Source organism: Giraffa tippelskirchi, chromosome 5 (genome assembly GCF_054371585.1).
Source record: "Giraffa tippelskirchi isolate mGirTip1 chromosome 5, T2T-mGirTip1v1.2.pri, whole genome shotgun sequence".
NCBI classification, from domain to species: Eukaryota; Metazoa; Chordata; class Mammalia; order Artiodactyla; family Giraffidae; genus Giraffa; species Giraffa tippelskirchi.
This window is the reverse complement of record NC_137279.1, coordinates 102129609-102150577: the sequence shown is the minus strand read 5'-3', so window position 1 is coordinate 102150577 and position 20969 is coordinate 102129609. Positions and strand designations below refer to the sequence as shown.

General features: G+C 45.9%; 2 protein-coding genes and 2 long non-coding RNA genes across 4 annotated transcripts in view; 1 reads left to right on the top strand and 3 right to left on the bottom strand.

Annotated features, from left to right (window-relative positions):
* Positions 1-20969, bottom strand: part of LOC145504749 (NBPF family member NBPF19-like) — a 251607-nt gene that overhangs the window by 131034 nt on the left and 99604 nt on the right. The window lies entirely within an intron of this gene.
* Positions 1-20969, top strand: part of LOC145504771 (uncharacterized) — a 375749-nt gene that overhangs the window by 331287 nt on the left and 23493 nt on the right. The window lies entirely within an intron of this gene.
* On the bottom strand, positions 321-11212 carry LOC145507834 (putative NBPF family member NBPF5; the record flags this gene model as incomplete). Its single annotated transcript, XM_081495271.1, has 5 exons — positions 9697-11212; positions 7625-7727; positions 6355-6569; positions 5262-5313; positions 321-597 (listed from the first exon to the last, which is right to left on the bottom strand). Coding segments are annotated over exons 1-5 (825 nt in total), but the record flags the coding sequence as incomplete, so codon positions are not given.
* LOC145504786 (uncharacterized) overlaps positions 11211-20969 on the bottom strand; it is a 21800-nt gene continuing 12041 nt past the window's right edge. Inside the window, exons 4-7 of the long non-coding RNA XR_014052483.1 lie at positions 18809-18911; positions 18079-18287; positions 17529-17703; positions 11211-11714 (exon numbers count right to left, since the gene is read on the bottom strand). This is a non-coding gene — a long non-coding RNA (uncharacterized LOC145504786). The remainder of the gene's footprint in view (positions 11715-17528; positions 17704-18078; positions 18288-18808; positions 18912-20969) is intronic.

The following is a 20969-nucleotide window of genomic DNA, read 5'->3' as shown; positions in this document are numbered from 1 at the left end:
TGGAAATCACCTCTCCTTATAAAGAGGCAAGTCTGTCATCACTTCTGGAGAGGCCACGAACATTGACAAAAATTTAACTCATTGCGGGGAACAACACACTGGCTCCAAACGAGTTCTGACAGACACCTCCTGTGGATTTCCAGCTGAGGTGGTTGAGAGTTGTCACAAGTGCTTTGTGTCAAATGCCTGATACTGGGGTCAGGGTGACAGAGACAAGCCCGGAGCCAAAAAATGAATGAGAGCTCCCTGACCCACCTGATGTCTGTGTTCCATAATAGTCCCGTTTCCCTGGTTTCAGCTAAGATGTGTCTATACAACCTGTCCTTAGAGATGACCTTCCTTGGTCTACTCGGCTTGTGAGGAGAAATAATATGGGGGCTACCTGAGATATTGCTTGGAATTTCATCTTCTTTAGCATGAGAGCAACCAGCGGCTCCATCTGGACCAAGGTCTACTTCCAGTTCATTAAATTTCAATGTATCATCACTGCGAGGCTGGGGGCTGTCAGAACTTCCTTGGAAAATTGAAGGCATCAAGGCACATTCATCCTTGGATTCTTCAGGCACTTCCTTCTTTTCAGCCTCCTGCAGCTCCATGCTGTGCCAGATGGGAAAGGAATGAGAGAAAATTAAATGGAGAAGATCTGACCCCAAGCCATTCTGGCTGCTTTTGACAGGAGGCATGGGGAGTGGTCACAGAGAGTAAAAGAGCAGGCCCCTTACAGACAGAAGGAGCTGTCCTCTCTCATATGAAGTGGAGTGTGTCAGTCTGGGGATGGCAGAGGGAGACAAGCAGGTACCCTACATTCCGGCCACAAACCTCTGATGAGGAAGGAGATTCAACCATCCCAGGATGGGACTTTCAGGAACAGGAAGCACAAACGAACTTCGCACCAAGTGCTTCCCCCGGGTCCTAATCCATGTTGAATATAAGGTGAAGTAGTCAAGTGAATCGGAGAAGGCAATGGCACCCCACTCCAGTACCCTTGCCTGGAAAATCTCATGGACGGAGGGGCCTGGTTGGCTACAGTCTATGGGGTCGCTAAGAGTCGGACACGACTGAGCGACTTCACTTTCACTTTTCCCTTTCATGCACTGGAGAAGGAAATGGCAACCCACTCCAGTGTTCTTGCCTGGAGAATCCCAGGAACGGCGGAGCCTGGTGGCCTGCCGTCTATGGGGTCGCACAGAGTCGGGCACGACTGAAGCGACTTAGCAGCAGCAGCAGCAGTCAAGTGAATAAGGGCTTCCCCGGTGGCTCAGTGGTAAAGAGGCCTGCCAATGCAGAGATGCGGCTTCGAACCCTGGGCCAGGAATATCCCTTGGAGAAGGAAATGGCAACCCACTCCAGTCTTCTCCATGGGAAAAAGCAATGGACAGAGGAGCCTGGCATGCTCCAGGCCGTGGGGTCACAAACATTCAGAGACAACTGAGCAACTGAGCATGCACAGTGAACCGAATACAGATATTAAAGCCTGATAGACTCTCGGAGATGTTCTACCTTCTCTTTAGGAACACAAAGGCCTGCAAGGCCGCTTTCACTTACTATTGTCAAGGAAAACCAATTTTGTTTTGCACAGTTGTCCTGCGGTTTCATTTTTCTAATTGCTTCTCTACTAATTCTGTTGCTAGTTACCTTCCTTGCAAGGCTCTAAAACACCTGTGTAGAAATAGATATTTATCTCACTTGGCCTTCCTTTAGAAGAGAACAGATACTCTCTGTGTGGAAAGGAAATCCTAAGGGTGCTGCATTCACCTTGGGTCATACATACACGTAGCACAGAGACAGCAGACAACCAAGTTACAGGGACATTTCCATGTGGGTGGAGCGAAGTAAATGAATCCCAGCTGCAGTTGTGCTTATACTTACATCTGGCATGTGACTCTCTTGAGGTACTTATTGTTCTTTTGTGACCCTGTCCACATTTTCCCTACACGTTACCAGCTCCTGATAGAAAGACTGAAAACCACAATCACAGAAAACTAACCAATCTAACCACATGGACTACAGTCTTGTCTAACTCAATGAAACTATGAGCCATGCCGTGTAGGGTCAGGGTGGAGAGTTCTGACAAAATGTGCTCCACTGGAGAAGGGAATGGTAAACCACTTCAGTATTTTTGCCTTGAGAACCCCATGAACACTATGAAAAGGCAAAAAGATAGGACACTGGAAGATGAATTCCCCAGGTGGGTAGGTGCCCTATATGCTCCTGGAGATCAGTGGAGAAATAAGTTCCGAAAGAATGAAGAGATGGAGTCAATGCAAAAACAACACCCAGTTGTGGATGTGACTGGTGATGGGAAGCAAGGTCTGATGCTGTAAGAAGAATATTGCATAGGAACCTGGAATGTTAGGTCCGTGTTTCAAGGCAAATTGGAAGTGGTCAAACAGGAGATGCCAAGAGTGAATGCCAACATTTTAGGAATCAGCGTCCTAAAATGGACTAGAATGGGTGAATTTAACTCAGATGACTATTATATGTACTACTGTGGGCACGAATCCCTTAGAAGAAGTGGAGTAGCCATCATAGTTAACAAAAGAGTCCAAAAGCTAGTACTTGGATGCAATCTCAAAAACGACAGAATGATCTCTGTTCCTATCCAAGGCAAATCATTAAATATCACTGTTATCCAAGTCTATGCCCCGACCAGTAATGCTGAAGAAGCTGAAATTGAAAGGTTCTATGAAGACCTACAAGACCTTCTAGAACTAATACCCATAAAAGATGTTCTTTCCATTACAGGGGACGGGAATGCAAAAGTAGGAAGTCAAGAAACACGTGCAGTTAACAGGCAAATTTAGCCTTGGAGTACAGAATGAAGCAGGGCAAAGGCTAATCGAGTTTTGCCAAGGGAACACACTGGTTATAGCAACACCCTCTTCCAACAACGCAAGAGAACACTCTACACATGGACATCACCAGATGGGCAACACCAAAATCAGACTCTGGGAGTTGGTGATGGACAGGGAAGCCTGGCGTGCTGCGGTTCATGGGGTCCCAAAGAGTCGGACACTACTGAGCAACTGAACTGAACTGAACTGATATTCTTTGTAGCCAAAGGTGGAGAAGTTCTATCGAGTCAGCAAAAAGAAGATCGGGAGCTGACTGTGGCTCAGATCATGAACTCCTTATTGCCAAATTCAGACTTAAATTGAAGCAAGTAGGGAAAACCATTAGACCATTCAGCTATGACCTAAATCAACTCCCTTATGATTATACAGTGGAGGTGAGAAAGAGGTTTAAGGGACTAGATCTGATAGAGTGCCTGATGAACTATGGACAGAGGTTTGTGACATTGTACAGGAGACAGGGATCAAGACCATCCCCAAGAAAAAGAAATGTAAAAAACCCAAATGGCTGTCTGAGGAGGCATTACAAATAGCTGTGAAAAGAAGAGAATCAAAAAGCAAAAGAGAACAGGAAAGATATTCCCATTTGAATGCAGAGTTCCCGAGAATAGCAAGGGGTGATAAGAACACTTTTCTCAATGAACAGTGCAAAGAAAGAGAGGAAAACAATAGAATGGCAAAGGCCAGAGATCTCTTCAAGAAAATGAGAGGTAGCAAGGGAATCTTTCATGCAAAGATGGGCTCAATAAAGGGCAGAAATTGTATTGACCTCACAGAGCAGAAGATATTAAGAAGAGGTGGCAATAATACACGGAAGAATTATACAAAAAAATTTTCATGATCCAGATAACCAAGATGGTGTGATCACTCACCTAGAGCCAGACATCCTGGAATGTGACGTCAAGTGGGCCTCAGGAAGCATCACTACAAACAAAGCTGGTGGAGGTGATGGAATTCCAGGTGAGCTATTTCAAATTCTAAAAGATAATGCTGTCAAAGTGCTGCACTCAATATGCCAGCAAATTTGGAAAACTCAGCAGTGGCCACAGGACCGGAAAAGGTCAGGTCTGATTCCAATCCCAAAGAAAGGCAATGCCAAAGAATGCTCAAACTACTGCACAATCGCACTCATCTCACACGCTAGTAAAGTAATGCTCAAAATTCTCGTAGTCAGGCTGCAAGAATACATGAACCGTGAACTTCTAGATGTTCAAGCTGGTTTTAGAAAAGGCAGAGGAACCAGAAACCAAATTGCCAAAGTTTGTTGGATCATCGAAAAAGCAGAGAGTGCCAGGAAAATATCTACCTATGCTTTATTAACTATGCCAAAGTCTTTGACTGTGTGCCTCACCACAAACTGTGGAAAATTTTGAAAGAGATGGGAATACCAGACCACCTGACAGGCCTCTTCAGAAATCTGTATGCAGGTCAGGAAGCAACAGTTAGAACTGGACATGGAACAACGGACTGGTTCCAAACAGGAAAAGGAGTACATCAAGGCTGTATATTGTCACCCTGCTTATTTAACTTATATGCAGAGTACGTCATGAGAAATGCTGGGCTGGTTGAAGCACAAGCTGGAATGAAGATTGCCAGGAGAAATATCAATAACCTCAGATATGCAGAAGACACCACCCTTATGGCAGAAAGTGAAGAAGAACTGAAGTGCCTCTTGATGAAAGTGAAAGAGGAGAGTGAGTAAGTTGGCTAAAACTCAACATTCAGAAAGCTAAGGCGAAGGCGTATGGTCCCATCACTTCATGGCAAATAGATGGGGAGACAGTGGCACCAGGGGCAGACTTAGATTTGGGGCTCTAAAATCAGTGCAGATGGTGACTGCAGCCATGAAATTAAAAGGCGCTTACTCCTTGGAAGAAAAGTTATGACCAACCTAGATAGCATATTAAAAAGCAGAGACATGACTTTGCCAACAAAGGTCCATCTACTCGAGGCTATGGTTTTTCCAGTAGTCATGTATGGATGTGAGAGTTGGATTATAAAGAGAGCTGAGTGCCGAAGAATTGATGCTGTTGAACGGTGGTGGTGCAGAAGACGCTTGAGAGTCCCTTGGCCGGCAAGGAGATCCAACCAGTCCATCCCAAAGGAAATCAGTCCTGAATATTCATTGGGAGGACTGATTTTGAAGCTGAAACGCCAATATTTTGGCCACATGATGCAAAGATCTGACTCATTTGAATAGACCTTGATGCTGGGAAAGATTGAAGGCAGAAAGAGAAGGGGATGACAGAGGGTGAGAGGGTTGGATGGTATCACCAACTCAGTGGACATGAATTTGAGTAAACTCGAGGAGTTGGTGATGGACAGGGAGGCCTGGTGTGCTCAGTCCATGAGATCACAAAGAGTCGGACATGACTGAGTGGCTGAACTGGACTGATAGTTAATTGTTACCTGGGGGTTAGTGTTTCTTGTGCTTGTTCAGCCTCTTCGTCTTCACAAATTTCTGCAAACAAAATCAGAAATATCCAGTCAGCTTCTAGTCACTTCCCCCATCACAAACACAGGGACTCATATGGTCACAGAGTCATAAATATCTATGTACGAATTAGTACTGTATGGAAGTTTTAATGCATTGTCTTTAAACAACTGCCCAAGCATGGACTTCTGATCCAACAGGCAGTGTGTTTCTAAACTGGTAGATCATCCTCAGGACACCTTCTGCTTGAAATTGGGCAATCATTTAAATGGTCTTTTCTTCCTGATATCACCTCACATTGTCCACCTTCCATCTCCACTTCTACAAATGTATCATCCATCCTGACACAAATTCTGCCAAAGACACGGCGTCTATAGACCTTCTCAGGTCTCACAAGATGCCCTCCTTTCTCTAAGGAGAACAACCATGTCCCACAGCCCTCCATCTGGCAACATCCTGGCTCTTCAAGGTGGCTTTTGTGTATTATCTGGGAAAGCCTCTCTATGGAAAGTGCTCCATCTGCCCAACACCAAGACCAACTCCATCACGTACCTTATCCAACACCACAAAGTGAAGGGCTTTCTTTTTTCTGCAGTGTATTTGTAAATATTCCCAAATTTCATCACTATAGCTACTAGCAATAGATTATTTCACCCAGTTTACAGATGAGAAGAGTTACTAACATAAGGAAAAGCAATCGTTCTCACATATTGATAAACACAGCACTCAGCCTGGAACCTGGGAACTTCCAAGCTTCCTCTAGGGCTCTATTCACTCTAACAAGCTGTCTCCTGTCACCTCCATCTTTTTGTGCTTTAATGCTGGCTGGATGTTTCCTCCTGCCTCAGTGGCCATGGTCCATCAGGGAGGAAGCCGACAAGTGGGATATAATGACCTCCACCCTGTGCATTTCTCCATTGTCCTCTTACTTAGACAATCCTGCTCCTACAAAGCCCCAAAGAGGACACGAACCAGGAAAGCTGATCAACATTCGTACTGGAGCTGTTCATCTCACCAACTGGGGACCTAGGAAAGGATCAGTGCTCTCAGGGTCTGTGGCCCCCTCACCTGGGCTGAGCTTGCAGGCAAGGCGCTCTGCCAGGCGGTATCCCTCAGACAGGCTCTCTCGGAAGCCCTGCCCCTGGTGCTTGTCCAGGTCATTGTGGGTGAGGAGGTCCTTGAGGTGCTGCCTGAGCAGGACGGAGTCATCTTTCCCATCCTGTAGTGTCTGCCGTAACTGGGTCAGCTCTCGTGCCTGACTTCGAATTAGGATCTCACAAGTCCTAGGTGGAACAGAAGACACAGTTGTAAAAGGCAAAAAGTTAGATGAAAGACACTTAGGGATTTCTGTGAGAACAACCCCAAGGAGACCTTTAAACCGAATTCTGGCACATATCTGATGACTGGCTCAGGCACTCAGTCGTGTCCGACTCTTGCGACCCCTATAGTGTACCAGTCTCCTCTGCCCATTGCATTATCCTGGCAAGAATACTGGAGTGGGTTGCCATTTCCTACTCCATATCTGATGACTGGCCTATGTCAAAGAGAAAGAAGGTAAACAAAGGTTTCTTCTCTATCAGAAAGTACTCCTGTAAGATTCCGTGACATTCCATTCATCTTGTCCTTCTGTAAAGATATCCTACTGTCTTCCCTGGTGGCTCAGCTGCTAAAGAACCTGACTGACAATTCAGGAAACACAAGAGGTGCAGCTTTGGTCCCTAAGTCAGGAACATTCCCTGGAGAAGGAAATGGCAATCCACTCCAATATTCTTGCCTGGAAACTTCATGGACAGAGGAGCCTGGTGGGCTACAGTCCATGGGTCATAAAGAGTCACTACTGAGTGCACATGCATGCATCAATGTCTTCCTAAATCTGCATCATGACGATGTCTCTCCAGTTCCTCACTCGGCCATGCCCATTTGCATTAAAAAATACACAAAGTAGTTTCTGTATTTTTAATCTGGCAACACAAAGTACTGTCCAGTGAATGACACACAGCCAGATATAGAGTGTGGACAAGTATATCCGGGGTGAGTTGGAAAGAACAGAAGCATGACAGGGTGAAGAAAGCATTCCAGGATGGAGTCAGGCAGGAGGGGGGTGTGGTTTAAAGGCAAATAGGGTACCGATGGCACAACATTGTGAATGAGCCAAGTGCCACTGGTTCACTTGAATGTAGTGAATTTCATGATGAGATTCAAGGCAATAGTTGATTGAAAAGCAAAGTAAATTCCTTCCTGAATAACAACTGGAGTCCATAATTCACCAACTGGTATTCTCCACCTATTTGATAAGACTGTGCCCTGTGCCTGCCATGAACATTCCTGCCCTCCTTACCTCAGCCTTTCATCAAGTGTTGGCTTCTCTGCCGGCCTCGGCACCTCAAATGGCAGCTTCTCCCCCAGCACGGATTCAACAATGTCGTTATATGCTCCACACTCTGAGGAAAGAGAGACACAGCCTCAGGGAAAGCTGGCCTTGCTGCTGTGGTCACTGTCTTCAAGGGAGGAGGACAGACCACCTTAGTGGTGGAGGTAACTCTTTTTCCAGTCTCTATGGAGAGATTGCCACATCTGATTCCTTAGCATCTGAACCGAGGTGACTCCCCATTTTAGAGCTGAAGAAAGAGAAGCTCCAAGACACAGAAAGTAACTAGACAAGATGAACTGCCATTTGACAAAGTCAGAATTCACATCCCCTGAGAATGACCCTGAATCCTGGGCCACTGAACCAAGACCTGCAGCCTCTGAGGTGAGACACTGAGCAGGGGCCTGGGCTGGCGATCCCTGTGTGGTTGGGAAGGCTCCTAGGACTATAGGACTGATGGTTCCCTTCTGCTGGGATTTCAATAATGAACACGCGTCTCAAGGTGTAAAACTCACCTGGACATACTTGTGTGAAATAGAATACATGAAATCATAAGGACGTGAAAGAGATATGCCCAAACACTGAGAAAGTCTGTGTTATTAGGAACAGTAGAACTATGAACTACGTGTATTTACACTGAGTAGGCACTATTGTCAGGGCTTTGTCAGATTTACTCAGTATGCACTACAACGAAAACCCTAGTTACTATTACAACACCACACACACAGAGGAGGAACCAGAGACACAGAAAGGTTCCCAACAGGGATGTGAGCCCAGGAAACCTGGCCCAGAGTCCATGTCTTTCACACTGTGCTGTGGTGACCTCCACACCAGGGTCCTGGTGAGACATCTCTTCTTCACCAGCCTCACAATTTCTTTCTTAGAATTTTGTGACTATCATAAGGAGCGGTATAAATAATACTGAGTTTGTCCTTTGCCCAAAGCTCATCATTTCACTTTCTTAAATAGTAGGCTTTCCTTCTTTCTTGTCTCTGTGTCAATCATTTTTCATTAACTCCCTCATTGCTTCATTGAAAATGATTGTAGTAAAGTGACACAGACACAAGTTGTCAAGATTCCTCTCATCCCCTTGTTGTGCATGTACCCTGGACATGACTTCTTTTCCTTACTCCAGGCCCCTCTTACTGAACAGGCAAAAATGATTCCCATTGCCAGGCTGACTGTGGGTGCAGAGGGCCTCCTCACACTCTGCCTGGGTTTTTACTGTGGCTGGTGATCTCCCCCCACTTACCATCATCCTCATGTTGGTCACACAGCTTATAGCACACACTCAGGGTCCCCCGGACTCCTGGTCAACCTGCATCACCAAAGTTGCACCAGCTCAAGTGGGGAGAGAGGGGAAAGTGCAGATTGTCTGATTTCACCAGAAACACCTTCATTCTTGCCAGAGGGTCACATGGCTTTCTTGGACTCAGAAGGAGAACTTGTACACTCAGAAAGCATGGCTTCCTTCTCACCAGGGAGTCTCTGTCTTGACGGCATCACACAGACCATGGTTTCAATGAGAAGCCGACTCATCCTTAATCTCCTTTAAATCATATCCCCCCTCTTCTCACAATGTCTAACCACACCTTACCCCAGTGTACCTAGCCCAGGGCGTTGCCAGTGGAGCATCAGGGAACCTTGAACGGATGGAGATCATTAGTTGCAGGGGTTTAGCCAAGAGGCATGCAGGGTCAGATACGGAACAGAAAAGATTCCAGTCAACACAGCTTAGTTTGCTTCTGAGACACACAGGCACTCCTGTGCCTGCACCAGGAATCACTGTCTGGTATTTTCACTCCAATCTCACCCTAGACATCACTGCAAACTTGGAAAAGTGCCTCCACTCCTTGTGCCTCAGTCTTCCCAGCCTCAGGGAACTGAAGGCAAAAGAGCCACTCCTACCTTTCCTGGATTGTGGTCAGAATGGAATTCAAAATGACAAAGGGAAAAGGAGACCAATCCTGGAGACTTATACTTTCTTAGAGGGAAGGCCGTGATCATTCATTGCTTTGGTGACCATGACCCCGAGGACTTACTGTATTTCTGCAGCTGGTTGGCCAGGGAGTAAGCAGTAGCTTCGGATACGAGGAATTTCTCTGTGAGGTCTCTGAAGTCCTGCTTGCACTTTGCCAGCTGCAACCGAAGCTCCTGGTTGACTTCCGTGAGGGTACGTTCTGCCCTCACATCAGATAAAGGGGGAACACATACTGCCATGGTGACATGTGGTAGAACGGGTAGAAGCCAAGGTGGGAAGGAGACACCCAATATATGGGGGGGTTAAAGACAAATAAGATCACATAGGCTTAATCAGCACTGAGGGATGACAAAAACTGGAATTCCTAACTTACTGTTGAGAACAACTAGAGGGTTCTCAACCGCAAAAAGAAGATGAAGATGCCAGAGCTCAGAGCCAAAGGTCCTGTGCGGGGCTGAGACCCAGACAGGAGTGAAGGGGGGGGGGTACCCAGCGTGCTAGGTAACCATCCGGAGTTGCCATAACAGAACTGGTAGGGGGAGGGGTTCACGGAATCTTGGCGGCCCCTGCCTTCCAGGTGCCTAGGCCATGACCGTTTGTAACACCACCACTGACAGCACCCAAGCCCTCAGCAGCCACTCTTAGGTTGTCTACACACGTACCGATACCACTGACCTATCTTATCCAAAAACTGTCTAAGCTGAGTTCCCACTGTTCATTCTTCTGTGCACAAAAATATTCATGGGAGAAATACTTTGCCAGCAGGTCTTCATATCTGTTGGGCTGTCATAAAGTCACCTCAGTTCAGTTCATTTCAGTCGCTCAGTCATGTCTGACTCTTTGCAACCCCATGGACTGTAGCACACCAGTCCTCCCTGTCCATCACCAACTCCTGGAGTTCACTCAAACTCACGTCCACTGGGTCGGCGATGACATCCAACCATCTCATGCTCTGTCGTCCCCTCCTCCTCCCGCCTTCAATCTTTCCCAGCATCAGGGTCTTTTCAAATGAGTCAGTTCTTTCCAGCAGGTGGCCAAAGTATTGGAGTTTCAGCTTCAGCATCAGTCCTTCCAGTGAATATTCAGGACTGATTTCCTTTAGGATGGACTGGTTGGATCTCCTTGAAGTCCAAGGGACTCTCAAGAGTCTTCTCCAACACCACAGTTCAAAACCATCAATTCTTTGGCACTCGCTTTCTTTATAGTCCAACTGTCACATGCACACATGACTACTGGAAAAACCATATCACCTCATCGTCTCTTTAAACAGATCTTAAGGCTTGTCCCCAGGTGAAGGACGTCAAACCTGTAGACTGTCATGAACTTCTTCTCTGCGTCTTTTCCAGTTTAGTCTGTGTCCTAAAAACTGTAGGATACAAATCAGACTACAATACTAAGTGAAGAAATAATTTTTAAAAATATTTTCTCTCCCAACTCAGTATGCTTTTGCTGCATCCTGTTGTTATGTCAATTTCTTCTCTTTACTGGGCAGCATGTTGGTTTCAGAATAAACTTAAGGTTGACATCCCTACCTTCTAAATTCTTCCTCTGGGTCTGGGTTGTTCTATTTGATTCTTTCTTTAAAATGTTACTAAACACTACATTTCATACTTTCACCAATGTATTTCATTGTAGCCTCACAAGCGCTCTTTCCAAGCTGTCAAAATGACTAAAAGAGTTTATGTGTATCTCCTTGAAAACATGGTGTGCTTGTGCTCAGTCACGTCATTCTTGTCTGACTCTTTGCGATCCCAGGACTGTAGCCCGTCAGGCTCCTCTGTCTATGGGGATTCTCCAGGCAAGAATACCAGAATGGGCTGCCATGCCCTCTTCCAGAGGATCTTCCTGATCCAGGGATCAAACCCGCATCTCCTGTGTCTCTTGCATTGCAGGCTGATTCTTTCCCACTGAGCCACTGAATACACGGGCTGCCTCTCTGTTCAGGAAAGATTTGACAGCCTTGTGCTCTCGTTCTGTGTCCATTCAGTTCAGCCACATATTGAACAGGCCAGGTTTCCAGAGCAGTGTTTGTGGCACACTGTTTGATCCATCCCTTTGAGTTTTCCTCGTGCCATTGACCTGTGGTTGTATTCCGAAAACAGAGCATGCTTAAGTTCAAGGTCATAGGTCAGGGATCATGATGATCCCCAGTGAACATAAGCATTGTGTTCAGTGACATAGACGCTGAGCTTGAGGAAAGAGAGACAGGCAGGCCCTCAGGTAGTGATGGCCTGAACCAACTCCTCACTTCCTCAGCATCTCTTCCTACCCGGGTCTTGTGAGTCTGAGACTTGGGGAACCCCTGTAGCATCCATCTCTTCAGTTTAGCTCTTGGTCCTACCTGGGTGGAGGGTCAAATGGGTGTGACAACAAGCCACTGAGCATCTGTTCATGTTAAGATAAAAGATACAAAACAGGAACAGCTACTTATGAAAGCGTATCTTCCCCACACCCCCACACAATCCTCAAACTACAGTGCTTAATGATACTTGGTGTGTGAGATTCAGCAAAGGCTTTAAGGAAATCTATTTTCTGGTTGCTGTGGGGCCTGACATTCTGTGGGGGAAATAGAAATGTGTCAAATTCCTTCATTTTAAATATGATGAAACCAAAAAATCTCACAAAACGTAACTGCCTTGAGGTCAGGGATGAATTTTGCCATGCTAACAGAAGTATATAACAGGTACAGTTCACTGACTAATACTGTGCCAGGCATTTCACACATATTATGATACTTTCTTTCATCGTAATCATTCAAGGTAACATCCCTGTAGAAGAGGTACATTCAAAAAAATTATTGGACCAAAGTTAAAATTAAAAAAAAAAAACAACAACGCTTTATCAAGGCAAGTAAGCTATTGCTTTGCATTTTGTAGGTAGGAGAAACCTATTGTTTTTATCCTGCCATTGTCCCATTGCATACTCCTCTTTTTCTCTGTGACCTGACTTTATTCCTAGAGTCCTACCTTTTTTCAACAAAACCATTTCTATGCACTGAGCAATAGCAGAAGTGATGGCTGGGCCCTTCTAAAGGCTCCCTGAGTGCTTATGTGTTTCAGGACACCAGACACCATCTGGAGGCAAGAGCAGCCTGTCTGTTAGAATGTGTGCTGTGCTAAGTTGTTTCAGTCGTGTCTGACTCTTTGTGATCCTATGGACTGTAGCCCTCCAGCCTCCTCTGTTCCTGGAATTTCCCAGGCAAGAATACTGGAGTGGGTTGCCATTTCTTCCTCCAGGGAATCTTCCTGACCCAGGGATCAAAACCGTGTCTCTTGCCTGTCCTACATTAGCAGGCAGGTTCTTTACCACTAGCCCCACCTGAGAATCCCGTCTGTTAAGAGTGGGCAGCTGCTTTCCCACCCCACTGAGTTAGCAGCATATCCCAGGACACAAAGGGATCACTTCCCTTCAACTCAAGAATCTTTTCTCTCAGTGACTGCTCTATTGGCCCGAACTCTCCTGAAAGTGAATGCTCTTGCTAACTTTCTGGTTTCTTGTTAGGTGTCTAGAGTATTTATCAATTTCTTCTAACAAACATCTTCGTTGAAGTTTGCATTTATAGCAATAGGATTTATTTTTTAGAAAGTGGCAGCCTGGAGTAGATTGGTCCCATCAATGAGCAAACAAGGGTGAATTTAGCTTTCACTCAAAACCAGACTGAATTTAAAATTAGGCCCCACCATCACCCTAATTCCAAAACCAGACAAAGATGCCACAAAAAAGGAAAACTGCAGGCCAATATCACCGATGAACATAGAGGCAAAAATCCTTAATAAAATTCTAGCAAACAGAATCCAACATCATATTAAAAAGATCATACATCATGACCAAGTGGGCTTTATCCCAGGAATGCAAGGTTTCTTTAATACCCGCAAATCAATCAATGCAATACACCACATTAACAAATTGAAAGATAAAAATCATACGATTATCTCAATAGATGCAGAAAACGCCTTTGACAAAATCCAACATCCATTTATGATAAAAACCCTCCAGAAAGCAGGAATACAAGGAACACACCTCAACATAATAAAAGCTATATATGACAAACCCACAGCAAACATTATCCTCAATGGTGAAAAATTGAAAGCATTTCCCCTCAAGTCAGGAACAAGGCAAGGGTACCCACTTTCACCACTACTATTCAACATAGTTTTGGAAGTTTTGGCCACAGCAATCAGAGCTGAAAAAGAAATAAAAGGAATCCAGATAGGAAAAGAAGAAGTAAAACTCTCACTGTTTGCAGATGACATGATCCTCTATACATAGAAAACCCGAAAGATTCTACCAGAAAATTACTAGAGCTAATCAATGAATCGGAGAAGGCAATGGCACCCCACTCCAGTACTCTTGCCTGGAGAATCCCACGGACAGAGGAGCCTGGTAGGCTGCAGTCCATGGGGTCGCTGAGAGTCGGACACGACTGAGCGACTTCACTTTCCCTTTTCACTTTCATGCATCGGAGAAGGAAATGGCAACCCACTCCAGTGTTCTTGCCTGGAGAATCCCAGGGACGGGGGAGCCTGGTGGGCTTCCGTCTATGGGGTCGCACAGAGTCGGCCACGACTGAAGCGACTTAGCAGCAGCAGCAGCAGCAGCAATCAATGAATATAGTAAAGTTGCAGGATATAAAATTAACACACAGAAATCCCTTGCATTCCTATACACCGATAATGAGAAAACAGAAAGAGAAATGAAGGAAACAATACCATTCACCATGGCAACAAAAAGAATAAAATACTTAGGAATATATCTACCTAAAGAAACAAAAGACTTATATATAGAACACTATAAAACACTGATGAAAGAAATCAAAGAGGACACAAACAGATGGAGAAATATACCATGTTCATGGATTGGAAGAATTAATAGAGTGACAATGAGTATACGACCCAAAGCAATCTATAGATTCAATGCAATCCTTATCAAGCTACCAACGGTATTTTTCACAGAACTAGAACAAATCATTTCACAATTGGTATGGAAATATAAGAAACCTCGAATAGCCAAAGCAATCTTGAGAAAGAAGAATGGAACTGGAGGAATCAACATGCCTGACTTCAGGCTCTACTACAAAGCCACAGTCATCAAGACAGTATGGTACTGGCACAAAGATAGAAATATAGATCAGTGGAACAAAATAGAAAGCCCAGAGATACATCCATGCACCTATGGACACCTTATCGTCGACAAAGGAGGCAAGAATATACAATGGAGAAAAGATAATCTCTTTAACAAGTGGTGCTGGGAAAACTGGTCAACCACTTGTAAAAGAATGAAACTAGAACACTTTCTAACACCATACACAAAAATAAACTCAAAACGGATTACAGATCTAAACGTAAGACCAGAAACTATAAAACTCCTAGAGGAAAACATAGGCAAAACACTCTCCGACGTAAATCACAGCAGGATCCTCCACGACCCACCTCCCAGAATATTGGAAATAAAAGCAAAAATAAACAAATGGGACCTAATGAAAATTAAAAGCTTTTGCACCACCAGGGAAACTATAAAAAGGGTGAAAAGACAGCCTTCAGAATGGGAGAAAATAACAGCAAACGAAGCAACAGACAAACAATGAATCTCAAAAATATACAAGCAACTCCTGCAGCTCAGTTCCAGAAAAATATACGACCCAATCAAAAAATGGGCCAAAGAACCCAACAGACATTTCTCCAAAGAAGACATACAGATGGCTAACAAACACATGAAAAGATGCTCAACATCACTCATTTTCAGAGAAATGCAAATCAAAACCACAATGAGGTACCATTTCACACCAGTCAGAATGGCTATCCAAAAGTCGACAAGCAATCAATGCTGGAGAGGGTGTGGAGAAAAGGGAACCCTCTTACACAGTTGGTGGGAATGCAAACTAGTACAGCCACTATGGAGAACAGTGTGGAGATTCCTTAAAAAACTGGGAATAGAACTGCCATATGACCCAGCAATCCCACTGCTGGGCATACACACCGAGGAAACCAGAATGGAACGAGTCGCGTGTACCCCAGTGTTCATCGCAGCACTGTTTACAATAGCCAGGACATGGAAGCAACCTAGATGTCCATCAGCAGACGAATGGATAAGGAAGCTGTGGTACATATACACAATGGAATATTACTCAGCCATTAAAAAGAATACATTTGAATCAGTTCTATTGAGATGGATGGAACTGGAGCCCAGTATACAGAGTGAAGTAAGCCAGAAAGAAAAACACCAATACAGTATACTAATGCATATATATGGAATTTGAAAGATGGTAACGATAACCCTGTATGCAAGACAGAATAAGAGACACAGATGCATAGAACAGTCTTATGGACTCGGAGGGAGAAGGTGAGGGTGGGACGTTCTGAGAGAATAGCACTGAAACACGTATATTATCATATGTGACACAGAACACCATTCCAGGTTCGATGCATGAGACAAACGCTCAGGGCTGGGGCAATGCGATGACCCAGAGGGATGGGATGGGGAGGGAGGTGGGAGGGGGCTTCAGGATGGGGAACACATGTAAACCCATGGCTGATTCATGTCAATGTATGGCAAAAAACACTACAATATTGTAAAGTAATTAGCCCCCAACTAAAATAAATAAATTTACTTAAAATAAAATAAAACTAGGCCTCTCACTTTCCTCAAGGTGGATACTCATGTGCCACAGGCATGTGTCCCCAAGGACTTGTGTCTCTGCTGTAAACGGGACAAGAGTAAAATGGGGTCAGGTGGGCCTAGTCCTTCAATTCTAGAGTCTTCCAAGAGTTCTCTGCTTTAGTCACTGGATTGGAAACACCCTCGCTCTTCTGCTCTGTCCTACTTCTGTGTTTGGGGTAAAAGGTATACACTTCAGTGTGTTCTGTCCCCAAGCTGATCACTGGAAGAATCACCTGGGAGAGTTAGTACCCAAACAAGTGCACAGTCCTCACCTGTAGCAACTGTGCTTCAGTGAGTTGAGCTGGGATCTGGAATCTATTTGTTAAAGGTACTCAGGTGTGCACTTAGTTTTACCCACTGATTTCACTGACCTCCCTCATGATTCTAGGGGATGATTATTTCATTTATGGTACTTCCAGTGTTCAAAATTGACTGGTGCCAAAAACATAACTCTCTGCTGCTTTGCACATGAAGAAACTGAGGCACAGAGAGGGTCTCGAATGGGCCAAGACCCCCTTGCTGTAAGTGCTAGAGCCACACCCAGGTAGCAGCTCTTCTCTATACTTTCACATTCATATATTTGTGTTTTGTCTACTTACACGAGTGCTATAGTGTCTTAACTGTTGTTATTCAGTCACTAAATTGTGTCAGACTCTTTGTACCCCATAGAGTGCAGTGTGCCAGGCTTCCCTGTCCTTCACTATCTTCTGGAGTTTGCTTGAACTCGTGTCCATAGAGTTGGTGGTGCTTTCCAACCATCTCATCCTTTGTTACCCTCTTCTCCTTCTACCCTCAATCTTCCCCAGCATCAAGGTCTTTTCCAATGATTCAGCTCTTTGAATCAGGTGGCCAAATTATTGGAGCTTCAGCATCACTCCTCCCAATGAATATTCAGGGTTGATTTCCTTTAGGATTGACGGCTTTGATCTCCTTGACTCTCAAGAGGCTCTTCCAGCACCATGGTTCAAAGGAGAACCCCATGGAAAGTATGAAAAGGGCATCCTATTATCTCAATGTAAACTAGGAATTTGCTTTCCCCCTTTTATACTTTAGTTATTTGCTCCAAATTTACAGCTAGAACACCAAGTTCTACAATTGTGAGAATAAGATAAATATATAAATTATTTTTGACATGAAGAATCGTGATGTCAGGAAAGTATGTAACTCATACGAGAGGAAACCATTAATCACGAATCATTATGACAGCCATCAACCTATAAGACAAATCAAACTTGCCTCCTTCTCTCTTCAGCTGGCCAAGAAACAGTAGCTACTGATATAAGCAGTTTTCTCTGGAGACGGTGGCAGAGTTGACTGCTTTGAGCCAACATGGAGCCCAAGTGCAAGCTGTACCCTGAGAGGCTCACATCTGGGTGAGAAGCAGGATTTGGGGGCCAGAAGAGACATATATCTGTTGGGAAAAAAAAGGGGGGGGGACAGATCACCCTTGATGTCATGGTAGCCAGCACTGACCATCTCCTCCAATGAACCTACCACCACTATACCTCTCATGATTTTGTTTTTACTAGATGGAGAACTCCATGAAATTGGGGATAATATTTCATTCATCTCTGCGTGCATGACTCCTGGCATTGAGTCAAGCACTGAGGAGGCTCTCGGCAACATCCGTTCACTAATTGCAGAAACATGGTTACAAGACTCCACTTAGCTCAACTACGCTCCTAGACAACCGTCTGGTCAGGGATGCTCTTTCTCCCAGGAAGCAGCAATCCCCTTCCTTAGAGAGGAGCCTGCCTGACACTGCCTGACACTGCCTGACACTCACCTGAGCTGACTCTGATGAAGACATGGCTGTCCTCAGGGATTCCCCTAGCAGGTTCACACTGCCATTAGGAAGAGATGTCCTTGGCATATCCTCCCATCCTCTGGTGGCCATGATATCCCACCTGAGGAGAGCCACCACGTGTAATTGCCACGATGCACTTGTATTCGTCCTCTCGCTGTTTAAATTCCTCATGGATATATTACTGATATCTGAACTCCAAGTTGGTAACATAGCATAAGGCAAATTAAGCAATATGTAGTTAAGAGATGTTATGTGTAAAGCCTCCAAAGTGTAAATGCAGAAGAATATTGTTACTATCTCTACTTCAGAAACGAGGGTCCCATTAATCTGGCCCCTGGTATGAATACATATCTCTAATTCTTCTCCAAACATCATTTATCCACATTACTGCACACTTACTTGGAGGACATCTGCTGTGTGGCCACTTCCAAGGCTGAGGCTGGGGATCGAGGGCAAAGCCTCAAGATCCCATTGTCCCCCTACCATGGTGCTCGCAGCAGTATAAACTAACACTGAGCCATTGTGTGGATCTCCTCAGCAGGTGCATAAGTTCACTGTGGACTGTTACTCTCCCGGTCCTTCCTGCTCAGCTCAGGCTGCTCCGTGAGGACTTGGATGATACTGTGCATTCCTCACTTCCTCTTGAATTTTCTGAGCTCAACCTGTCCTTATCCTCACCTCCCTTGGCAACCAGCTCCTCCACCATTACCTTGTTTTTCTTTGGGTTTTCTCATCCTCCCAAACCGTTGACTTCCTTTCTTCCACCTCCTCTCTGAGTTCTGTGTTTTCAGTGTGTGGCTCAGTTGAGGCTCCTGCAGGGGACACACAGAGAAGGGACCAAGTTCAGGTCTTGGCTGCATGTTCCAACACACATTTCACATGAAGCTCAGTCTCTCATGCCCTCAGAAAAAAAACTTAGCAGGAAAGCAATTTGGAAAATTTGAATAACCTTATCTTACTGATGAGGAAACCGAGGCCTAAATAGGTGGAGATTATCCCTAAATTCCCACACCCGTTGCTGCTATACACCCACCGGGCAAACCCTGGCCACAAGCTTTTGTATCTAAAAACACCAGGAACCCATGGTTGAAATGCAGGGGACATTTGTTAAACATACACATTTCCACTCTTAAAACAATGATAGTTGAAGGACATTTCTCAGAAAAAAATGTTTATCTGTTCAATAGTCCATATTTATACACTGTGTTCCATCTTGACTCTCACATCTGGACTGAGGAAGCTATGACTATTAAAAACATCACAGTCATTGTTAAAAATATGTATGTAGGACTTCCCTGATGGCTCAGTGGTATAGAATCCACCTGCAATGCAGGAGCAGCAGGAGACTCGGGTTCAGTTCCTGGGTCAGGAAGATCCCTCGAGGAGGAAACAGCAACCCACTCCAGTATTCTTACCTGGAGAATCCCATGGACAGAGGCGGCTGCCAGGCTAGAGTCCATCAGGTCGCAAACAGTCGGATACGACTGAAGCGACTTAGCACGCATGCAAGGCAAAATCAGGCAGTTGATGTGGCCAGTCATTAGCACCCTCTCCCCACTGCTCTTTTCTGCATCTTTTTTTCTTTTCTTAGGGGTGTTTTTTTTGCAACTCTGTAATCAGCAGCCTTGGACAAGGGGTATCTACTCACAACGGCCCCTCCTGACCTGGAATGTGGAGTAACTCCTCTCGGCCCTCCTGTGCCCTCGCAGCCCCTGCCCCTTGGGCCTGGGTTAACTCCTCTCGCCGCAGCCCCCGGCCCGGCCTAGCCCCAGTCGACCGCCGCCCCCGGCCCCCGGCCCGGCCTAGCCCCAGTCGGGCGCCGCCCCCGGCCCCCGGCCCGGCCTAGCCCCTGTCGGCCGCCGCCCCCGGCCCCCGGCCCGGCCTAGCGCCTGTCGGCCGCCGCCCCCAGGCCCCGGCGCGGCCTAGCCCTCGTCGGCCGCCGCCCCCGGCCCCCGGCCCGGCCCGGCCTAGCCCCTGTCGGCCGCAGCCCCCGGCCCCCGGCCCCGCCCCCGTCGGCCGCCGCCCCGGCTCCCGGCCCTCGGCCCGGCCTAGCTCCTCTCGGCCACGCTTCCGCGCCGAGCCGTCCGTCGCTGCCTCCCCGCTTCCGCGCCCAGCCGTCCGTCGCAGCCGCCCCGCTTCCGCGCCCAGCCGTCCGACGCAGCGCCTCGCTTCCGCGCCGAGCCGTCCGACGCAGCGCCTCGCTTCTGCGCAGAGCCGTCCGACGCAGCCGCCTCGCTTCAGACTTAAATTGAAGCAAGTAGGGAAAACCACTAGTCCATTCAGGTATGACCTAGATCAAATCCCTTATGAGTATACACTAGAAGCGACAAATAGATTTAAGGGACTAGATCTGATAGACAGAATGCTTGATGAACTATGGACAGAGGTTCGTGACATTGTACAGGAGACAGGGATCAAGACCATCCCCATGGAAAAGACATGCAAAAAAGCAAAAGGGCTGTCTGAGGAGGCCTTACAGATAGCTGGGAAGAGAAGAGAAGCGAAAAGCAAAGGAGAAAAGGAAAGATATTCCCATCTGAATTCAGAGTTCCAAAGAATAGCAAGGAGAGAGAAGAAAGCCTTCCTCAGCAACCAGTGCAAAGAAATAGAGGAAAACAACAGATTGGGAAAGGCTAGAGATCTCTTCGAGAAAATTAGAGATACCAAAGGAACATTTCATGCAAAGATGGGCTCGATAAAGGACAGAAATGGTATGGACCTAAGAGAAGCAGAAGATCTTAAGAAGAGGTGGCAAGAATACACAGAAGAACTGTACAAAAAAGATCTTCACGACCCAGATAATCACGATGGTGTGATCACTCACCTAGAGCCAGACATCCTGGAATGTGAAGTCAAGTGGGCCTTACAAA